Here is a 22942-nt window from a genome sequence, read left to right on the forward strand (position 1 = left end):
TAATACATGGCATATATCAGAATTTTCAATAATAGCTCTTTTTAAACCATTTTCAGAGCATCCATATAAAATTTGTTTTAGTTTCTTTTTGCCTTTAAAGTCTAAAAATGTCAAGTGGTGCAACTGTCCAACCTCCTATGTTGATTAAGTAAGGTAATTGAATTTATTTAATATAATAATTTATCTATTTAAAACATGGAAGTATAAACTAAAGTTCAAGGAAAAAGTTTTTTTGTCTAAGCAGATGCCTTTTTAATTTGAAATTAGTCTGAAAACTCAGGTGGCATGGCCAACTCTAATGCTAACTGAAATAAGTAGTTAAAAGCTCTGATATAGATAAAATTGGAAATGTATATGCTAATATATATATATATATATATATATATATATATATATATATATATAGATAGATAGATAGATAGATAGATATCATGTCTATTTTAATAAGATTTTTAAAAAGTGTCTGAAAATAGTTTTGAAAATATTATTTGTCAATATGTAATGTGAAAATATGTAAACCAATATGGACTTATGGACATCCGTTTTATTTAAACTTAAGAGCAAAACACTGAAATTCTTTAAGTTGCCAACAAGATTGCATTTGACTGAGTACTGCAAATAAGTCCAGGCCTCTCTGTTCAGCCCAGTCATTTTCATTACAGCCCTTATCATTAACACTTTGATAGAACACCAGGAATTCACTTATTCAAAACAGTTTAATTGCAACTTACACTTTGTTTGTTTTTGAAAAGATACCATTTATATGGAGAACAGGGAAATTACTCTGGAAGAGGGAAAAAAAAGTGTCTGACTCTTTGCAGGTTTATAAACATCACTAAACCTTTATGAATTCAGAGATGCAGACACTTTCTAAAAATTAAACAGCATTGCATGAAAAACATCTCCTAAAGGTTAATGACACTAAATCAAGCTTTCCAACAAGGCAAGGCAAATCATCAAACACTTGCCAAAACAAACATTATTGCAACCAACATACTGAACTATCCCTTTCTTGATGTGATCTAGACTGTCAAAATGTGCAGCTACTTTCAACTTAATTGATGTTATATTTAGATACTTAGCTCATAATGAATGGCTAGTTAGCTCAGTATTAGTCATGACGTCTACACAAATGTTCAAATATAAGCACACAAGTCATCAAAACATACCAATTACATTGTATAGACCAGATAGCCAAAGCAATGGCAGCAAGGTTTGAGAAATTTAGAAAGACACACAATTTATTGAGTTGCTTTCACTGCTTGGCTGCTTTCACTGTCCAATCCATGGCATACTGACAAGCCTTACTATGGAGATGGGGTGGGTGGACCTTGATATGACATTCCATTGACTGAGTGGGCTGTAGACTGAACTTGAGTTGTGTTTAACAGATGCGTCACTTCATGCACACATTTTTGAACGAGTAGCATCAGTACTTTGTCCACATTGTTCAGGTGTATCATAGATGTCATATTATTAATTTACATGGGTTTTTCTGTCCTCTGTCTGCATTAATAGATGATCCCTGACTGTTCTGCTGTCTTAAAGAAGCCCTGCTGGAGACTGCTGGGGCAGTCAGCATTTCCATAGTTCACTTGTCTCCTGCTGTTGAAATGTACCTCTATTGTTGATAATTCATTGCAGTTTCCTTTGGCAATAGCGCTCACTCGCCTTTTCTTCAGAACTCTTTCTTTTTGAGCCTCCTTGACCGCATGGATTATGCGCTATCATTATTATGAGAGGAGTTCAAGTGATATGCAAAACATATTGTTACCCCTTATATAACACTGCCAACTCCCACTGTGACTGAGCAAAGCCAGCTGAATAAGAATTTAGAAGAAAGAAGGAGAAAAGCAGTTACATTTTAAAGATGCAAAGCTTTAAACCTTTACAGCTTTGCTTGAAGAGCTGATATGAACAAAAAGATATATTTTTGTTGTAAAATAGTTTATTAGGTCATTATGAAAACCTTTGCTTTGAATTATGGCTTGGCCATCGTTTTGTGCCTCAGGTGAAGAACCTTGCTGCATTTTTCTGTACGGAGAAGCCGATACAATAAGGTAGAGCCGTCTCATTTCCTGGAAGACTTCTAATGATTGTAAATTCTGTGGGGTTTTGTGATGAGTCTTATTATGGATTACCTTTGTAATCCTCTGAGGATTATGAGCGTATGGTTCATTATGATTCATCCTTCGCTCAGAAAAGAGCTCTCGGTTTGTTAGGTGCTGCCGGTGGTGATGATGGTGAGGAAAGGTTAAAGGCCACGTGCCCTATTAATAGAGAAGCGCGCCACAGATTATGGAGGCGTGTGATGCTGGCATAAGGGCCACCGTATTGATTGCCTTTCGGAAGCCAGCATGGGTCGGCACCTAATCGTATGCAGCACATGGCCTCCTTTTGATACACCAGATGTTTGGTGGAGTTGGTTCTGGATGACGTGTTCAAGGTTGGGGATTTGAACATAAGGAAAGTTTGTTGACTAGCAAATTTGCAGTGTCCTAGTTGGACTTTTCCCTCCGGTGTTTTGTAATTTGCATACCACGAAAAATGCCAGCCCCTCCCCCATTCTATGATTGTGTCACATATATCTTGTTTCCCTTGTGTGGGATGTCAACTATAATCACAAAACAGTTGCCAGGATGCTGTGTGTTATTATCATCATATCTTTGCATTACTAGGTTTGTAGAAGGTTCTAATCTGCAAATGAGCCCCTTAATAAATCATAGTCTTTCCTCACTGTGGATCAGTCATAGTTCTAGATTGTAGATTGAGTGTTTCTATAGTTGTTTAGTTAAACCAAGGAAGCTGTGCAGTCCAGTAGAAGCATATAGTGGATGTATTAGCGTGCACATATTTATACAAGTAACTTTTTTGTCAAACAAAGGAGTTTAATCCTGATTCTATACACGATCTGCTTCAATATAAGCGACAAAAAACAACAGCAATATGATATGAGTATTTGAATTAAAGGGAGCCAGGAGGAGCTTAGCTCCCTAAAATAGATGTGAGCTCCCTCAAAAACAATCATATAAACACATTGGGGGGGGTCTTATTATCTAATCGCTGTCGTATTTATTACAACACGTCTGCCCTACCTGTCCTTCAAAAAGGCACTGGTGTTGTTTCTTGAATGTAAAATAAACATTGCACATGATAGAACACACATTAGAGGTGTGTGAGTCTAAGTTCCCCTCATAAGCTTTTTTTTGTCCTGTGGTTTATTTTGTTTGCATAAAGGCAGGAAAATATTAACTCCCGTCCCTCTGGTGTTTACATAGATGTGTTAGGTGGTGCACTTTGTTGTTGTTCCTCTATGATCAGTAATTTTTGATTTGGTTGTTGCCTTTAATTTTCCTTTTAGAAGGATGGCACATGCTCACATTTGTCCTGTGTTGTAACTCGCTACTTGTGAGGTCTTTTCACTAAATACTGTATTTTTGCTCAAGTAATTATTTTAATTTGTAAACTTAACATTGAATATTTTTTTAAGTAACAATACTTGTCCTTGTGCACATGTTTTGACTAGAATATGCATTTTTATGTTGCAAGGCCTATTCTTTGCTTTTATTGGGGCACATGATGCCATCAGACCTGCACACATTCCTATTCATAACATGTGTATGTGTTCATAATGTGTTTTTCTTGTAAGACAGCTGTGACCACAAAACAGCTGTTAGTTGGCAGAAGTATGTGGAACTCTTCACTTTGAAGAATAGAAGTTTGCTAGACAGAGACCAGTCTTTGCAGGCCCCCCTCATATTTGCCTGTGAGTTAGAAGGCAGAATCAGGAGGGTAGATTCTTCAAGGGACCTTCCTGTGGCACGACCTACATCTGCGCTAGCAGGACCTACCTGAGCGCTTTCCTCTATCACGCTTAGTTTGAGCCAGACAAGCAAAAGGGAAGTAAAAAAAAAACACCCGAAGAATACCTACTTCCCATTCTAGAGACATGCATCAACACGCACAGCATGACCTACTCTGGCTGTCTTGCAGGAGTTGGTTTGCAGAAGTGTGCATGGAAGCCATATGAAGAGAAAGGCCCTTGTCATGAATACAAATCAACGGTGACTGGAACCTGAGCCGAAGCCATTGTTAGTGGCACATAAGCCCGGCTGGAGGAAGATCAGCCTGGGGAAAATGGACTCCGGCCGCAGATGGAGCGCACACGTTTTTCCCCCGCGCTATTTCCGAACGCATATATCGGAATTTCAGACTTCTCAATAGCACCTCGCCGGGAAAGGCTGGTTTTAGCCTTCAGGGTTAGTCATCTCGTCTCTCCGCTTCCTCCAGTAACTACTTACCACAAGGTAGTGCAAGGTGGCATGAATGTTACATGAGATGGCAGGCCAGTGGCATTGTTCTTCCAACACAGCCTGACCACGGTCAGGCATTTCCTCAGTTATAATCCCACTTTCCTGCTGACAACTGCCTTCACAAATCCAGCCTGTTCTCAACTATTATGTGATAGCGACTCACCCAAATAACACAGATTTGCACCATATCTTATTAGCCATGTGGTTGAAATTGTTTTGGTAATGTGCTTTCCTTATCAAAAGTCCACAGTTGCCATCATTTGAAACGAGGTATATTAGAGATTTGAACATGAACTTTTCCAGCTTTGTTTATGTAGATCCTTCTAGATATGTTGAAATGTTTGGTTTCTGGCTAAAGGGAAATCAGTATTTTATTTTGCAAAAAATCAGTTTAAGGTTCTTTGTGAGGTACATAATACTGGTATTCTTCTTTTTTTTAATGTTTAATTACTTGCTGTACAGCAAGCAGTTGTGCTAAGCGGTAAGTCTAGTCGCTGAAGATGAAAGGAGCTGGGAAACAAAGCATTGTTGTGCATTGTTCTTGCATGAGAAGCAGCTGAAACATGCTCTTGATTTCGCCCCCTTTTCTCTAAATCCCTTGGAAAAATCTTGACTTTGTCTCTGGCAGCATACAGTGCCGTAAGCTGTGCTTTTGCAAGGACGCTGGATTATGAAGGCATGAGCCCGATGGGGGCATTGCTTAACTCTCGGGGTCTTCTTTTCTTCCCGAGATGTTCCTGGCTGGTAATATTCAGAATGAAATGACAACAAAAAAGACTAACAGTCATGAGGGCTCTCCTGCTGAGCCCATGGTGGGGGCCTCTCGCCCTCACCCTCCCTCTCTTTTTCTCTGTCCCTGTCTGTCTCTCCCTCCTTTTCTCCCTCCTTTCCCCTGAGAAACATCCCCAGCAGAGGCTGAAGTCCCAGGACAATGGGAGAAGGTCCCAGGGGGTGGAAAGGGCGGCGGCCGGGAGATTTGCATGCAGCTGTTTGCCGTTTCCACGGCCACAAAGGCCAATCAAAGCAGCGTTAATGGAGGATGACAAGCGTCGCCCGACGCCTGGACCCCCTGTCTGGGGGCCAACCCTCGCCCACTCTATTTAGCCAAGAGCAGCAGGCTGGACTTCTCTCAACCTCCCAGAGCTCTAGGACTGGACTTAAAGCAATGGTTCAGCCAAAAATCTGTTTTCCCCTTACACCACATCTAGTCAATCAGCCATGGTTGGTGCCTGAAGTTTTCTTTTTTAGTTTTGTGCTGGAGGTACAAGACTAATGTTGACGAGACGTAGTAAAACTTATAGCCCACCAGTTAGCACTGAACAAACTGGGTACCTAAGTGATCACATACTTATTTCAAATTGCATTAGTTTGTTGCACGACTTCCTGACGTCTTTAAGTCTGAATTTGGCCTATACTTAAGTCCATTTTTATAGATGACACTATGTTATATAGTAAGACGAACCACATAAGGGAATCTATTTGAGATTTGACTTGACCCAGTTGGAGGCAGTTTGCATGATACTAATCTTGGGGACTGTAAGCTTCCATTACTTGGTAGCTACATTAGCCTCCAGTGCAAAACTAAAACCATACGTCTTGGCTGAGTGACTGTGTTTGGGATATAGAGGACAATTGCATACATTTGATGTTTGGCCAAACTCTGTTATTCCGGAGGTGAAGCTTGAAGGAAGCTTGAGAGGTCAGAGGCCACTTAACATTTGCGTCTTAATGACCAAGCGGCAGACCACTGAACGAGACATGCTGAGGCCATCCAAGAGACAGGTCAACGTTAGCTCGTTACTGACTCCTCAAGCCAGAGCAATGAAGATCCAAAACAATGTGTGGACATGTTCAGCCTTAATATCCTGAGAATGCAATGGTGCAGTCGTGCCTGTGCCCGTTGTAATTTTTCGCTCTCTGTTGTTTTTTTCCCTTCTTTTTTTCTTTTTTTTTCCCTTTCCAAATGCATTCATCTGAGCTCCAGTGCCACATCCAATTTCAAGGGTGTTGATAGAAAACAAAATTTGTATTATAGTGGGAGTTCTTACCCGTAAATTATGGTCCATGGCCCGAAAGAAAAAAAAGGGAGGTGGCCAGAGTACGCTTCATTGTGTGACTGTATTGGCTGCTGGGCTCAATAGGCAGCTTAGAGAGCGGGGCCAGAGGAGTCATAAGAAAGGCTGCGTTTTCCCAGCCACTGACCAGAATGCCTGATAAGGCTCCGTGTCAACAAGGCCACGAGAAGTGGGAGATCACAGCCAATTACGTCACGGCCAGGATAGATACCATAGCAAATTGGATTGAGCATTCCATATATTATTTATTGCCTAGGATACCCCTTAATATGATTTAATCTAAAACAGAGGGAAATAAATAGAGAGAGCAGCACTGTCTGGCTCACTTGCGAGCACCAGTGCTTCTTCTTCTTTCTTCCTTTTGCTCTTTATCTCCAATTTTGAATGCTACTGGCAATGTGCTGCTCAAGACTTGGCTGTGTTTGTAGGACCATGCAGGTGCTTGGAATTGAATAGAACTCAGCCGAGGCTATTCCCAATCTTCTTACAAAAGGAGTATGGTAGCCTATACGGATATATAAGAATATACAGCTATAAGTAAAGCTATGCTCGTTCTAACTGTCTTAGCGTGGGTTTTTTGGCTATTTTTAAAGTTGAATTCTGGGCTTTCGTACAACAAAGTGGTGACCTTGCCACTTCATTTATTATAAGGCTGAAAGCAGGAGTTGGAGGCCTCTTGCCCCCTTCTGATTTACTGACGGAGCTCGGGATGTAAGAATCGACAGGAACCTAAAGAAACAGGTTTTGAAGCTCAAGCTGTTTTCTGCGCTCTATATGGGGTCTAAGAAGTGTCTTATTTTGGCAGGTTTGACTGACTAAAAAAGTTGCCATGAGCTTCTGAGGCTTCGTCTTACAGAATTCCATGTAAGTTGATGTGAGTTAAGCTACTTCAAAAATGCCTGCAATGTTAAGATTTAGTGAGATGTGCTCTCAGAAGCAGTGGAGTGTTTTTGAGCTTGCTGCTTATGGATTACGTTAACCTGCGGGTCTGACTTGATAAACTGACTGCCTGATTCTGAATGGCATTGTAATTAGTTGTCAGAGATAGGTTCCCAGGTTAGTCTAGATACTCCCCTGTCCCTGTTATTGATTTAACTTTTGTTTCTTGCCTCCGGGCCCCGGAGACATGCATCTTACGCGGGGGAGGCTCGTACTCCAGTACCGGGCTTCATCAATTCCTGGGCCTTCTGTTGACAGCTGTTTGCGATCAGACCCCATGCACTTGATGGATGCGGGTAGCCTTTCTGCTGAAGGAGTTGGAGACGGTGGGGGAGCCACAGTGACGGGTGGTCCTGCACAAAGGCAATATGTGCGGCTTGTTTTTATCTCTTCTGAGTTTTGAAAAGCCATGAAACGCACGGTCCCTCTCTCTGCACAGCGTTAAAGAGTGATAAACCTGTCACGCCCCACCATGAGGAACGAGCATCTAGCTATTCATCAGTCTTTGTGGTGAAGCAAGGGAGGGGCCTGGGTTAGCTCAGGCTCTATTCTCGACAGCTCTTTATTGCAGTTATGGATAGCTGTAGTCAGCTGGGGCAGCAACCAAAACGGTGGACCATTTTCTTTGTTTGGTTCGGTCACATATGCAGTGGACCAGAGGCGTAGCAAATGTAAACTTTGAAAAAATCGCTATGAAATCCGTTACAGAGAGTGACGTCTAACTTTTGTTTTACCTGTAGCTCAAGAATACAAGCGGGAGATTCTGTCAGAATTTCAGATGCTGAACTTTCAGTCAGTACTACATTTATGTTTATAAGTAGAGGAGAAATATAGATTCGAAAAGTTGTTTTTGTGTACCGGTTTGGGGAAACACCATACTTTATATTTGGCCATGTTATTAGCCCTGTTTGCTAAGTTTGAAGGGCATCTTTACACTTCTCAGTACAGAATGTAAAATTAATTACTTCATTATGTAACTAACAATGTAATTAACTTAACTATGTAATAACTATGTAATTATATGTAATTGCATATGAATTCATTTGGTTTATTCAAATAAGGAAAAATGACAATAACTATAACTCTAGCCTCTCAGAGGATTAGTATGTCTTTTGAAGGGATATTGCTTTCCTACACAGATGTCAGCCTTTCTACAGTGCTACTTTATCTGGGTTATTTTTCTCAGACTGCGCTTCTCTCTGACCTCTGCTGTGGTCTTCCAGTAGAGTGTTCGGTTAGACAATCTGAAGCCTGAAGAAAGTGGTACATTACAGTACAGTGAGCTCTGTTTTCAAAGCCAATGTGCCAGCCATTCTCACAAGTGGAATTTATACATTTCATGCTTTTTAGGTGCTCATGAGGCATTCACTTCTAAAATGGACAAACACAAAACAAAAACAAAGGCTCAAACACCAAATAGCCAATTTGTTTAGCTGTTCTGCTATCACAGCTGACTGAAATGCTTCCTAAGCTGCCACATACCCTCCAAATTTGGCTAATGGACTGCAGGTCAAGTATTATCTAATATCTCAGTTTCTGGTTTTGTATGTGCTGGAGAATAAACATAGCTGTAGTAAAGAGAGTCACCGACAGTCAGTGGAATTATACATTCATTGTGAAAAATTGAACAGTTATCACAATGTATCACAAGTTACAGCACTTCTCAACCAATTTGATTGTGCCATTGGAACTAACTGTTGTATAATCATAGATAACAGTGTGTTACATTGTGTCCGAAACTGCATAAGAATTTATTTGAGAACTACTTACTGTTAAGTTAAAACAATGCTTTTATGACTTTTTATTAGCCTCGCAGCTCCAGTGCAAAATAAAGCAAACTTCGAACACAGGTCTCGGCTAATTGACTACATTATGGATGAGGAACACTGTTTCCAAGGTCTAGGCTGCAGCTGAGGTAAGACAGGACGGGTCCTCGGTAGGACAGAACTTGCAATTCTGGCACGAAACTTGTGAGGGAAGTGGTGAGAGAAAATGGAACCTGTTGCATTTTATTTGTTGCTTTTTCATTTCTTCATGGAAAGAAGAGATGTTCTTATGTAGTGCGATATGCTACATATATACAAATACTTATATATATATATATATATATATATATACACACACACACTCTCACACACAGACACACACATATATATAATGTATGGACAGTATATGATATATAGGTGAATGCTTTAATTGATCAGTCACTTTACACTATATAAGGTAACGAAGATGAATTCTAGGATATGAACAACTTACATTTTTTAAAACAAACTCTGCTCCAAAGGCTTTGTTCTCCGTTATTTTCATGGTGCTATTTTTTTTTCTTTTTGCATTATTAGTGTGCACAGAACTATGGGTAACCAAAGGCCTGAAATCGCTCAGAATGTAGGCTGCATTTCTAAGCTGTAAACAAAGGGTCGTTCACTTTGGAAGGGCTTTCTATGACATTGCAACCAAGAAGTGCAGCCTACCTCAGCTGCAGCCTGGACTTTGGGACTTTTGGCTACTCTAAGTGTGATTTTTGCTGAATTCCTCCTTTAAGCAAATAGGATGTGATCTTCACATAGTTCACATAGTTTCTCAAGATGTAATTTTTAAGCCAGTAAACCTTGAAGAGCACGATCTAAGACTAAGGCTAATTTGCGCCTGGAAAGGGAGTCTGTTTATTCCTGAAACACAATAAAAACCAGCTCATACAGGATAAATTGAGTTGCTCAGCATCTCCATGGCCACAGCAGAGGAGATCAGAGCGGTCATCTCATGATGCCGTGCTCGTCAGCGTTGTGAGCGATGGTCAGCTGTTGCGCTGAGTGTGAAAGTATGTGTGTTTGTGTGTGCATGTGTTCACACAGTGTGTTGGGTCGGCACTGTACTGAACTGGGGTAATTAGAGACAGGGCGCTAAGTGAGTTGGTTTACATGGCAGGCCTGGAGAATGAATGGCTCTGTGAAAAAGAGCAGTGCGTTTTTCTCTTTTCTTTTTTTTTCCCCGCCGAGGCAACAGGCTGAGAGGAGGCTAATTGAGGAGCACGGAGCAGAAAACACAAATGGCAGCTGCCCCCCTCGGGACTGAGGGTTGCTGCTAACAACTGTGATTATTGACAGTTCATTCAGTCTCCTTATGCTTTCTGAAGCGGAGGCGAACTGCAGCACCTTCCTGTGTTTTCAGCTTCATATCAAACCTGCTCTGCTCTGCTCTGCTCTGCGTATGGCGCTGCAATCTCAACACACGGAGTCCCTTTCTGCGTCTTTGTTCTTTCTCTCTTTGCCTGTCTCCTCTCCTGCGTTTCAGCTAGTAGCCACTTACCAAACCTGAGCTGCAGAGACCACCGTACAAGAGGGTGCAAGTGTCTTTCTTTCTTTCTTGCTCTGGTGCATTTGCGCTACATGAATAAGCCATATTTGCTACTTAAATTAGCCACTATGCTAATCTGCCCTGCACACTATACACTGCATACAAAGCTTTCTTTCTTTCTTTCTTTCTTTCTTTCTTTCTTTCTTTCTTTCTTTCTTTCTTTTGTCCTCATGCAGCTTTTCTTGAAGTCTTTTAAGTGGCACTGCATTTTTCTTTCTTTCTTTCTTTCTTTCTTTCTTTCTTTCTTTCTTTCTTTCTTTCTTTCTTTCTCTTTTTTTTTCTATCTCTTGTGCATTTTTTCATATCTGCATTAGCCACTGTTTAGCATACCTGAACTGCAAACTGTACAGCATAAGGCTCTGCAAGCTTTCTTTCTTTCTTTCTTTCTTTCTTTCTTTCTTTCTTTCTTTCTTTCTTTCTTTCTTTCTTTTCTTCTGTCCTCATGCAGCTTTTCTTAGAAAACTTTAACTCTTTCAAGCGGCACTGCATTTTTCTTTCTTTCTTTCTTTCTTTCTTTCTTTCTTTCTTTCTTTCTTTCTTTCTTTCTGTCTTTCTTTCTTTCTTTCTTTCTTTCTTTCTTTCTTTCTTTCTTTCTTTCTTTCTTTCTTTCTTTCTTTCTTTCCTTTACCTTCCTTCTTTTCCTTTACCTGAAGTAGTAGCTGCTTGGCATGTTAATGCTTCACAAATACTGAAGAAAAAAAAAGACTTTTTCAAATCATTTGTTGAAGGCGAACACAATTGAGCAAAATAGTTAATTTTCCTCTAAGCAGGGCTGTTTGGCTGCACTCACGGCTGCACAGCGCAGCGTATAGATTTTTCCTCCTGTGTGGACTCCAGACAGTCCCTCCTTCGATCGGCACGACTGTAAAATAGATTAAATTACACTTCATGCGGCTAGGATTCATGTTCTCCCTCTCTCTCTCTTTCTTTCTCTCTCTCTCTCTCTGCCCACCCCAGTTTTCTTTCCCTTTCACATAACTCTTCCTCTATCTCACACACTTTTGTACTCTAGTGGTACAAAATGACATACAGTAAAAACCTGTAAGCAACAATGAAAGATGTATTACACTCACTTGGAAGCTTTCAGCATTTTCAGCTGCCATTGCTTATGAAGACTGGCGCTGGTTTGGAGATTGAGAATAGAGGTTAGAAGGTGGGTTTCTGTTCATGGCACAAGCTCACTAATAGTATGATATTCTGATTGTATTAGCCATAGCAAGTATCATTGTGGTCCTAAAGGGCTGCATGATATGGGCAAAACTACGGTGCTATACTATTGCAGTTGTGATATGTCTTTCCGTATATTTGAAACACATTAAAACAGGCTTAGATTTGACTAAATCTCTACATCATTCAGCAGAGGAGAGGAAGTCATTCAGAATGGTTTGATATGAAATGGTTCATTGTGAAGAAACGTGTTAATTCTTTACAGTGGTGGTGACGTAACCAGGTGTCACAGTATTTACAATATGTAGCTGTTACGTAACTGTCTATTTACAATATGTAGCTGTTACGTAGCTGTCTATTTACAATATGTAGCTGTTACGTAGCTGTCTATTTACAATATGTAGCTGTTACGTAGCTGTCTATTTACAATATGTAGCTGTTACGTAGCTGTCTATTTACAATATGTAGCTGTTACGTAGCTGTCTATTTACAATATGTAGCTGTTATGTAGCTGTCTATTTACAATATGTAGCTGTTATGTAGCTGTCTATTTACAATATGTAGCTGTTACGTAGCTGTCTATTTACAATATGTAGCTGTTACGTAGCTGTCTATTTACAATATGTAGCTGTTATGTAGCTGTCTATTTACAATATGTAGCTGTTATGTAGCTGTCTATTTACAATATGTAGCTGTTACGTAGCTGTCTATTTACAATATGTAGCTGTTATGTAGCAGTCTATTTACAATATGTAGCTGTTACGTAGCTGTCTATTTACAATATGTAGCTGTTACGTAACTGTCTATTTACAATATGTAGCTGTTACGTAACTGTCTATTTACAATATGTAGCTGTTACGTAACTGTCTATTTACAATATGTAGCTGTTACGTAGCTGTCTATTTACAATATGTAGCTGTTACGTAACTGTCTATTTACAATATGTAGCTGTTACGTAGCTGTCTATTTACAATATGTAGCTGTTATGTAGCTGTCTATTTACAATATGTAGCTGTTACGTAGCAGTCTATTTACAATATGTAGCTGTTACGTAACTGTCTATTTACAATATGTAGCTGTTACGTAACTGTCTATTTACAATATGTAGCTGTTACGTAACTGTCTATTTACAATATGTAGCTGTTACGTAGCTGTCTATTTACAATATGTAGCTGTTACGTAACTGTCTATTTACAATATGTAGCTGTTACGTAGCAGTCTATTTACAATATGTAGCTGTTACGTAACTGTCTATTTACAATATGTAGCTGTTACGTAACTGTCTATTTACAATATGTAGCTGTTACGTAACTGTCTATTTACAATATGTAGCTGTTATGTAGCTGTCTATTTACAATATGTAGCTGTTACGTAGCTGTCTATTTACAATATGTAGCTGTTATGTAGCTGTCTATTTACAATATGTAGCTGTTATGTAGCTGTCTATTTACAATATGTAGCTGTTCTATTTACTGTCCAAACCCTCCAGTGAACCCACACGTATCCTGGATTAAGTTTCGGTTAAGGTTAGGTTTAGAATTAAGACCATTTTGAGGATTAGGATTGGGTTCTGTGTTGAGGTTATGGTTAGGGTTGGGATTAGGACCAGGGTGAGGGTTAGGATTGAGTTTTGGCTTGAGGTTAAGGTTAGAGTTGGGATTAGGACCAGGGTGTGGGTTAGGATTAGGTTTTTGGTTAAGCTTATGGTTAGGGTTGGGATTAGGACCAGGGTGAGGGTTAGAATTAGGTTTTTGATTGAGGTTGTGGTTAGGGTTGGGATTAGGACCAGGGTGAGGGTTAGTTTTTGGTTAAGATTGGTAAGGTTAGGTTTGCATAATGGAAGTAACATATTAACAACACATCTACTGAATGTGTGTCCTCTATCAACAGAACATCTTCAAGAAATTTACCTCAGTGTTTTCAAATGCTGCACTACTGCTGCTTCACTGATATGCTGTTGTTGTGTTCCTGATAATCTGTTTATTAATCATCAACAAAGGACCACCCAAAATAAAGTGTTACCAAATGGCCTATTTGCAAATTGCAATATTGCAAAAGCCATTATTGTGATAACAACAGCCATATGTGATGCAAGTCATTGCAACTTTTGCTATAATTCCTGTATTATCATCATTAATCTGCCATTAAATCAAGCATTGTTAGATATTTGAGAGTCTTTGCTGAAGATTGTGATATTGTAGTATTATTTCTTTTCCAGTTAATTAGCTCGGTCTTCGTCTTATGAACCTGTTTGAAGCTTTGGTAGCTCCCAGTTTATATTTTTTTGACGCTATGATCCTCGAAGCTCCTCTGTCTTTCTTTTTTTCCAAAGGAAATATGTAGATGTGTGCTTCCAGCATTAATTTGACTGATTTGATTGATTCTCACATCTTCAAAGTGCCCGTCTCGTAGTGTACATCTGCAGCATGACCTTTCATGGGAAAAAAAAAACAAAAAAAACGGTGAAGCCTTTCATCTTCATCAGAAAACTAGCCAAACGGGGTTATGTGCTTTGTCTGTTGCTCAAGGAGCTTTTTTCTTCCCTCACTTTAACTTTTCCACAACATCCCCTTCTCTGTTTTTCTCGTTCAGATTCGGTAAGCATGGCCAAGACTTTCATTTTGTCCGAAATCGCAGCCGTAGCAGAACACAGCCTTAGTGCATTACATTATCTCCATGGCCAGTTTGAAAGAGATACTGTTTGTGCTAGTGAGCTGACCATGAAGGACGCTCACTAACGTCTATTTAATTGTCTGTCTGTGTGAAATCCATGTGGACAGAAACAACTGCACATCACGTGCGCCCCCGTATCGGTTTCAAACACAAATTAAAATGCATGTTCGTGATGCCGCTGAGGTGAAACGACTGTGAAGTCATTGATGGGCAAATGAAAAAGTTTGTTTTGCTGGACGACAGTCGGCGGTGTCTTGTTTCTCTTCTTCTGACATTGTTATTGTTACCATTTTGTTAACAGTGTTGAGAGTCAGACTTTAGATACTCACATTACATTTTCATGGTAACGGGTAAGATAACATGCTCGTTTCTCAACGTCAGTAAACCATTAAATACCCTTACCTATGGTGAAAGCGCTACACACAGTACGCTGATAACATTTCTCTTTCCAGGTCGTGTTGGTGATGTGCCTTGGGAAGCTCAGCGTGCCATACCTCTTCAAATAATATGAGGACAGTGTTCTCAAGACTCAAGAGTGGAAAATAATCTTTGCTTATCATTGTTTATTGGCATCTAAGGATATTTCCATGGTTAAATGAAGAAAAGTAGAATTTCCAGCCGGGGATTGTTTTTACTTTTAACGGCTCGAGGATGCGTCTTGTCCGGAAAGCTTATACAGCTCATATAATAAAGCTTAAGTTGCAGAGCTTAAGTATTTGATGGGCAGTTACTTTTCCAGTCCTTGTATCTAGATAATTTAAAATATGAAGTGAAAGGAAAACATAATCAGTGTTGATTTTGTGTCCTACATTGTTTTTTATCTTGTATTTAAGTAGCAGTGGAGGTAGAGCTTATCTCCAGGTGCAGAAGGACGAGTAAACATCACCGTGGCTAACTTGGCAGTCAGTCTAGCATCTACCTATAAAGTAGATGTGGAACTGTGGGATTGTTGGGCCATCCCAAAATACACACTAGATTGCAGTAACAGTGTTTTGTCATTGGATTGGCTGAATTTGTTTACTTGGCAATTGGCATGTATTGCGATGGATGTAATCTGTGTGGTTACCTGTTCAGCAAATTATATTCAAAAGACATTATTTGGCAATAAACTCAGCAAATGATGCTGAAAAGGGTTCTTTGAAATGTTGCTACTTTTGTCAACCTTAAGTTCCCAGTACTAACCAGGTGAAATACAAGCTGCAGAGGAATTATTTATGGTAACATGATGATAAATTCCAAGACAGCCCCACTAAATTACTCAGCAGGTTCTAAGTTTTAATTGGGTAAATATTTGATACAAACTCCACTGTACTGTGTATTTTTTGTGGGAATAAAAACACCAGGTAGATGTATGATGTAAGCAGATTACAGGCAAATAGCTCTATACAGTATATACCTGTCTGTTAGCTATAAGTAATATTGAATCTGGGCTGTAAAAGAGAGCAAATATTCATCCGTTTGACTGAGACATTACAATTTACTTTACTCTTACTTTCTTCTGTCATTTTCCTCCAATTCTACATCATTTTCAATTTACTTTCCCAAACAAATGCATGATGTTGAAATGTATTGTGTTTGTACTGTATGTAGCATCAGGCCTTTCCAAAGAATTATGAGATATTGTACTACACCCTTTCTCAGCTTCCAGAACCTGTTAGTCAATTCAATCTCATTTAGTCTTGGTACTGACTATGATTTTACTCAAAAATAATACCACATAACTTTGGAATTTATACCACACACTCACTGAGTTAATATCTACAACCTGCTGGAGATTTCAGTGTAAACTTGGTTTACACACTTATTATATGTGTACTTATGTAAAATGACCTAGTGCTTTGGACTTACTACTTTTTAACAGCTCTTATGTCAGTTACCTAGGTTACCTAGTACCTCACTCTTACTCGGTTAATACGTAGATGTTTTGAGGACTGTAAAAGAAAACGTCGCTCAATCTTTCATTGAATGCTTCTTTAAAAAGGCATTTTTGAGAGGTGTGTGTGAAGAACCCTTATATCAAGGTTCTAAACCAATTAAAGGTTTTCACAGAACTGTACGTCCAAGCCAAGAACTATTTAAAACCTTTTTTTCCTAAGAATATGTGATTGGAAGGTGCACAGTCATGAATGTACACTCTTTAACGGTTTAACAGTAAAGGCAGTGGTTCAATATGGAAACATGAACACTCAAAGAACCATCTGAATGCATAAATGCTTCTTTTGGATGGTCAAATAGTTCTTCTCTATGATAAAAACCACTTTTCAAAGAACTCTTTTTGCTAGGAGCTTAGGTGCATAGAGTCATAAGGATAACATAGAACAACCAGTATTAGCAGACGTAAAACGACGTGGGAGCACTTGAAAAAATTGTCAAAGTGATTTGACAAAAACAACCCCTGACAGAATTAATTAGATGGTGATTTGACAGCTTCAGGTATACATTGTTCTGCTCTGATCGCCGTTCTACAGTTCCACCCTCGCTAACTTCTGGGTCCGTGTTCTGTTTTGCAGCGTTCAGTCGAGCGGCGCTCCCGTTTGGCCTGGTGCGCAGAGAGCTGTCGTGCGAGGGTTACCCCATTGACCTCCGCTGCCCAGGGAGCGATGTCATTATGATCGAGACGGCAAACTACGGCCGTACAGACGACAAGATCTGCGACGCTGACCCTTTCCAGATGGAAAACATCAACTGCTACCTCCCAGATGCCTACAAAATCATATCTCAAAGGTAAAGGCTGCGTGCCAAGCATCACACAGAGTGCAAATGTGGACTCCATTTCCTGACTTCAGATTTGTTCCTAGATAGAGCGTCATTCTGAACCTCTTTAAGTATGGCAGGGCTTTTTTTTTCATTTGGTGGTAGTCAGTATGGTACTGTCTGCTAAGGGTAACGTAAACAAACCTGAATTCCACCATCCACTCACTGATCACTAAAAGGTTCTTTCACAAGGTGCACCTGAACACAATCATTTCAAAGAATATATAGGCTAGGAAGCTTCCAGAACAATCCTGAAGACATGTATTATAGAGGTGAAAATGAGGGCTGGGGGAATAACCGGGGAAACAAAATGAATGTTGTCCCAATTAGTTGAGTTATTAGAGGCCTTTTGAGCTTCAGAGGTCACAGTAATTGCAGCTGATAATGAAAGTGTTGCGTATTTTGATATAAATTATTTCTCACTCATAGCTCAGTGAACCAAGCAGAGAAATTCGGTTGACTGTCCAGATCGTAAGCTTTCAAATTTGACCACACTTGTGTTTGTCAGTAGAAAATGTGACGCTTTATTGATATGAATTTGATAAAAAGTTGTCTTTCATGGAAAGAAAAAAATATTGCCATACATTTTTTTGACATGAATCAAACAAAAAAAAGTCAGATATACAGGCTTGAACCTGTGAATATGTTAATTGCTATTATAAAGTTAATATGCAGTGTAAACTGAATGTATAGCAAACAGAATTATTCTTGGTTTCTAAGGATTAAATAAAAGTTTGATTAATCATGTTAACTAATGTTACAATCGTTTAAATTAAATTTTATATATCAGATTGTAACTGAATTTACATTGCATACCTATGTAATTATCTATGTAATTACATAATTATAAAAGAAAATTATGTAAAACAACATTAATAATACTACTAGCCTTTTTTCTAAAGGTTGGCTAAACATTGATATAAAAGGTCATAATGATTCAAATACAAATTTATTTATACAGCAGTTTGCAACATTATTTTCAACTTCATCAGCTTTTTCTTCTTTTGATTACATCAAAACAAAAGAAAATTCAGATGTGCAGACTCAAACCAGACAATACAGATTGTATAGGCATTTTATGTTGCATAACTTTGTAATTACCCATGTAATTACATAATTACACATGGATGTTTGCACAAACCAACATTACTAACCCCAAGGAATTTTTAAGGGATGACTAAATATTCCGTTAGTAAAGCTGTAACTAATCCTATAATAATTCAAATTCAACTATATATATATATCAGTTTGCAACATTGTTTCAATTCAGCTTTACAGGAATGCAGGTCCAAGTTTTCTTTATTAACATCAAAATATCAGAAAAATGTAGACGTGCAGAATAAAACCAGACCATTCAGACTGTAAATGGAATTTACACTGCATATCTATGTAATTGTATCTGTACTTGCATTTTTAATCATGAATAGCAAAACTCATACCTAAATAAAGGTGTACAGGTTCTACTGCTGTACATCTTTCTAAAAAAATAGCTGGAGTTCATCACTTAAACGCTAACTCTACACAGGACTCATGCAGCCGTTTCCTGAGCTATTTCCTTACAGGTTGAAAAGCTGCTTTTCTTTGTTCAGAGCTGCGTTCTCAGCGGCAGTGGCATAGGCTGCAGCCCTGAGTAATGCTCTCCTCTCAAACCATTTATATTTGTGACACTTGTGCTTGCTCCTACTCTCTCAGGACATTCTTGTGTTGCTGCCAGACTACACACACACACACACACACACCCATATATGCACACACACTCACGCACACATTCACAGCACTGGGAACTCTCTGCTGCTGCTAGCTGTGATGGTGTATATTTAAAGCACCCCAGATATTAACATTTCATAAGGCACGGCCGACGCTGCTCGTCTGGTGAAAAAGCAGTGCTAACCCGCGGTGTAGCTGCTGCCTTCCAGTTAAAGCCCAGTGCCATGAATTGTGTGATGCAGGCAAAGCCCCTATTTTAGGCCATAGTTAAAGGCCTGGAAACGTGACATTGTAGCTGGTTTTTAGAGGACTTGAGGAATAGACGCTTCTCTAATGCCTGCTTTTATATCCACAGCAAAAGAAATACAAACCTCAGACAGAAGATCTAGAACTACAGTTGTGTTCAGACTAAACCGGACCTGTTGATTATTAGGAAAAACATTACCTGACCTGATTTTCAAGCTTTTCTTTTTCAAAGAAAAGACACATGCTTTTTGCATTTGCCGTTGAGGATTAGCAGTTCCACGGCAGTCAGTACCCGTCTGTGAAACATTACCATACAATGAAGTCAGATGGACGTTTAACAGTCCCACTCTTACATCAGTCCTTGGCATTAATATTCATTGCCTGTCCTTCTTAGAGGAGACAAATGAAAGCCTGTAAATGTGTGTCCTCTCATTGCTTTGTTCAAATACTGTGTACCGCACATGTTCCCATGGGCAGTTTTAGGTTATAATTGACACTTTGTGGCAGCTCCACCCACTGCTGGTTTCGGAGGTTTCCGCTGCTCACAATTAAGCACGTTTTTATTTTTTTTCCCCTCAAGACTGCGGAGCATTTACTGACTTTGGAAAGACTTGAGGAGCAGGGCTGTAACGACAGCAGTTTTAGTGCTTAAAAGTAGTGATGAAAACAGCATGGTGTGATTCGCTATTATTTATTTCTTAATCCTGGCTCATGCAGAGGAATTAAGCAGAGAGGTTTTGTAGAAAGTGCACATTTTAAACTTTAAAATGTGTTTGTACACAGAGACCAAGACATTTTGGTAACAGCAATTGCAGTAATTACAAATTACAGTACAACAAGAAGTTTTATGAAGGAAATGACACTGTTTTGAAATAAGGTAACTTAACCTAAACAGATATCTGTTCCATTTATAACACTGTTGTGATGCATCATTCTGAAGGAACTTGTAAGGCAGAGACTCAGTGTTGGAATGAAATTTAAAACCTATAATAAAAATGCCAATACTTTTTATTTAAAGCTTTTTTTAAGATTAAATACATGTAAAAACATACAAAATGATAACTGTACAGCAGAAGTAAAAAACATACTCTTAATGTAAGTCAAAAATCACAAATGCCAAAAAATTAAAAATTACAAAATGAAAAGACGAGGTTTTGTTCTGACAGCAGTGATATACTTTATTTTAACACTGCTGTTTTAAGTGGATTAGAAAATGGATAGAAAAAAATGGATGTTTTAATTTACAGAAACAACGTTTTGATTACCTTTTACAGAAACTGTTTATTTGAATGTTTTCACTGCTGTTTTTTTTTTGGCAAAATACTGTTAGTCAGAATAACTAGTTATACTAGTAGTTATAGTTGTAATGGTTGTAGTAATAACTAGTAAAACTATTGAATTCTTGACAGCATGTCTCAAAACATAAATGGACAGAATGTACATCACTTTTTAACAGCTCATATGTCAGTATAGTATAATTTACTTCATAAGGCATCATATGGCATCTTGAGATCAATGGCTTAATCTGTTTAATCTGCTTAATAATTATGTTATACACTGCAAGTTCTAACACTCAGAAAAGTCCATTGTATGAAATTGTAAGAAATTGATTGATGCCACACATTTTCATTCACTCAGAGAGGCTACAGCCTGTAAACTGTGTTAGGTTAACGTAAAGTTTAATTTTGTATGGAACAAAATTGGAACAATTGGAGAAATTGATTGGGTTTCATTAGAATGAAATTCTCTTTGGATTTAAATAAACGTTTTCATTCATTTCAATATATTGTCATTCATTTTTGTCTATTTCATGTAAACTTATTTAATGTCAACATGTTTCAAGTTGGTCAGTCAAACAACCCTCTGGTTAGTTGATTTGAGTGTCTAAAGGACTTTAAAATAACTATTACTGATGTTTGATTATGATGTGAAGTTGCTGAAAAGGTATTATTACAACAAAGGGTGTTTATTTATCCGTTTCTAACCGTTTCAATAGTGTAGAAAAGCAAAAGTAATGCCTCCCAACTTGTACGAGTTAAACTCAATCAAAGTTGGCTAGACAAGTTCAGAAGTTTGGCTCAGCTGAAATAAAGCTGCACTTGAGAGAAAACCCTCTTTGTGCCCATAATTATGCGCTAATGCACTTTCATACCTCAAGTACATGAGGGACTCACCTTGATATCAATTTAGCCATTTAGAATAAGCCAGCTGTCTCATCCTATATGATTCTGCCACTTGACTCAGAGCTTCTGTGCGGCTGACATTGCCAGTGCCAAGGTCAGCACTCCGACTGCACAATGGTCATTCAGCATCTCTCCAAAGAGTCCTCCAACACAGACTGTTAGCCAACGCATGCTAACAAAAAAATAAGCTCCTCTTCAGCCGACGCGCCATCTCATCTGGCTTAAGTGCCTTCCTGTCGCCTACTTTCAGCACGGCATTGGTGACATAAGGGGAAATTAAATCATCGATGGAAACATATTAATGTAGATGTATTTTTTGTGTCGCATCGTGATTTCGGAAGAGCGAGTCCTCTGGGCTGAGTTAGCCCTTCTCCTCTGTTTTATCTTTCCCCTCAGAATAACTTGAAGTTGTGGCCCTGGGCGAGGGATAATGAAATTTCTCTTAATTAATATTTTCAGTATGGAGCTCTTGGGTAGCCCAAAGCCACAGCCGTCTCGCAACCGGCATCCTGTACGTGAGAGAGCATGGAACAGATCAGCATGCCCCTTTAGATGATATGCCAGATGATGCAAGAAGAGGCAACTTTTTTTTTCTTTTTTAAGGACAAAGAGGATGACACACTGTAATAAAGGGTTATGTTAAGATCCCAACACTTTTTTGCCAGACAAAAAACAAGTGATGATGTTTGGGGAAAGGTCATTGAAGGGGGTGCGCAGCAGAAGACAGACTTGGAATTTAAAGGCGTTGCATGTGGGCTGGGAGAAAACTAGTCGGCTTAGCTTGTATAATTAAGACACCACAGTAGGAGCTTAACTGTAAGGTTCTGTTGCTTCTGAGCCTTTGTCTGCAGTCACTTTACAGGAAAGATAAAAAAGTGCTAGTTAAAGTTTTGTTGACAAGTTTATGGAGCTGTTTAACAACTCTCATTTCCATTTCCCATTAAGTCTTTTGAAGAATGGCGCCACGCCGGTCTGATTGGAATGTTGCTTAAACCTTAAACGTCACAGTTGACATAGATGGTGAGAGATGCACGTTGGTATATGTAAATGATTTCTCACCAGTAGGCCATTGAAACAAGTGGAGAAGCTCTGTCAAAAGCGCCGAAACTTGTAGTTGAAGCCACAGTACAGTGTAAATGGTAAAGGTGTACTTTGCAGTTCTTTTCAGTCTGCTTATTTTACAAAAACTAATGTTTTAAGTTTTCAGAGAGTAAACAAATTGAAATGAATCAGAAAGATCCAGAAAAAAGCACAGGCACATCTGGCTTAAGGGCCAAGGCGTCAAGCATCAGTCCTGTGCATTGGCTAAGTGCTCTAAAAAAAGAGTTCCATATTTTAAACATTTTTCAAAGACTACCAGATAGCTCCTATCTGAGCCTCTCAATATGCAGCATATTCACAACTTTGAGATACATTTTAAACCAAGGTGAGGTATCTGATTTCCATAACCTTGAAATGATCTTCTTAGCAAATATCATATCATATGTGACAGCTGTTTGTATACAGTTATCAAGGTACTGGAATGACA

At 38.9% G+C, this 22942-nt stretch overlaps 1 protein-coding gene across 8 annotated transcripts in view; it reads left to right on the top strand.

Annotated features, from left to right (window-relative positions):
• The window catches only part of LOC108436868 (adhesion G protein-coupled receptor L2-like), a 172879-nt gene that overhangs the window by 52939 nt on the left and 96998 nt on the right, over positions 1-22942 (top strand). For all 8 annotated transcript variants that reach the window (XM_037547743.1, XM_037530822.1, XM_037547748.1 and 5 more), the window contains exon 3: positions 17035-17248. In XM_037547743.1, the coding sequence (XP_037403640.1) occupies positions 17035-17248 (214 nt within the window). The remainder of the gene's footprint in view (positions 1-17034; positions 17249-22942) is intronic.

The sequence above is a fragment of the Pygocentrus nattereri genome, chromosome 2, assembly GCF_015220715.1.
Source record: "Pygocentrus nattereri isolate fPygNat1 chromosome 2, fPygNat1.pri, whole genome shotgun sequence".
NCBI lineage: Eukaryota > Metazoa > Chordata > Actinopteri > Characiformes > Serrasalmidae > Pygocentrus > Pygocentrus nattereri.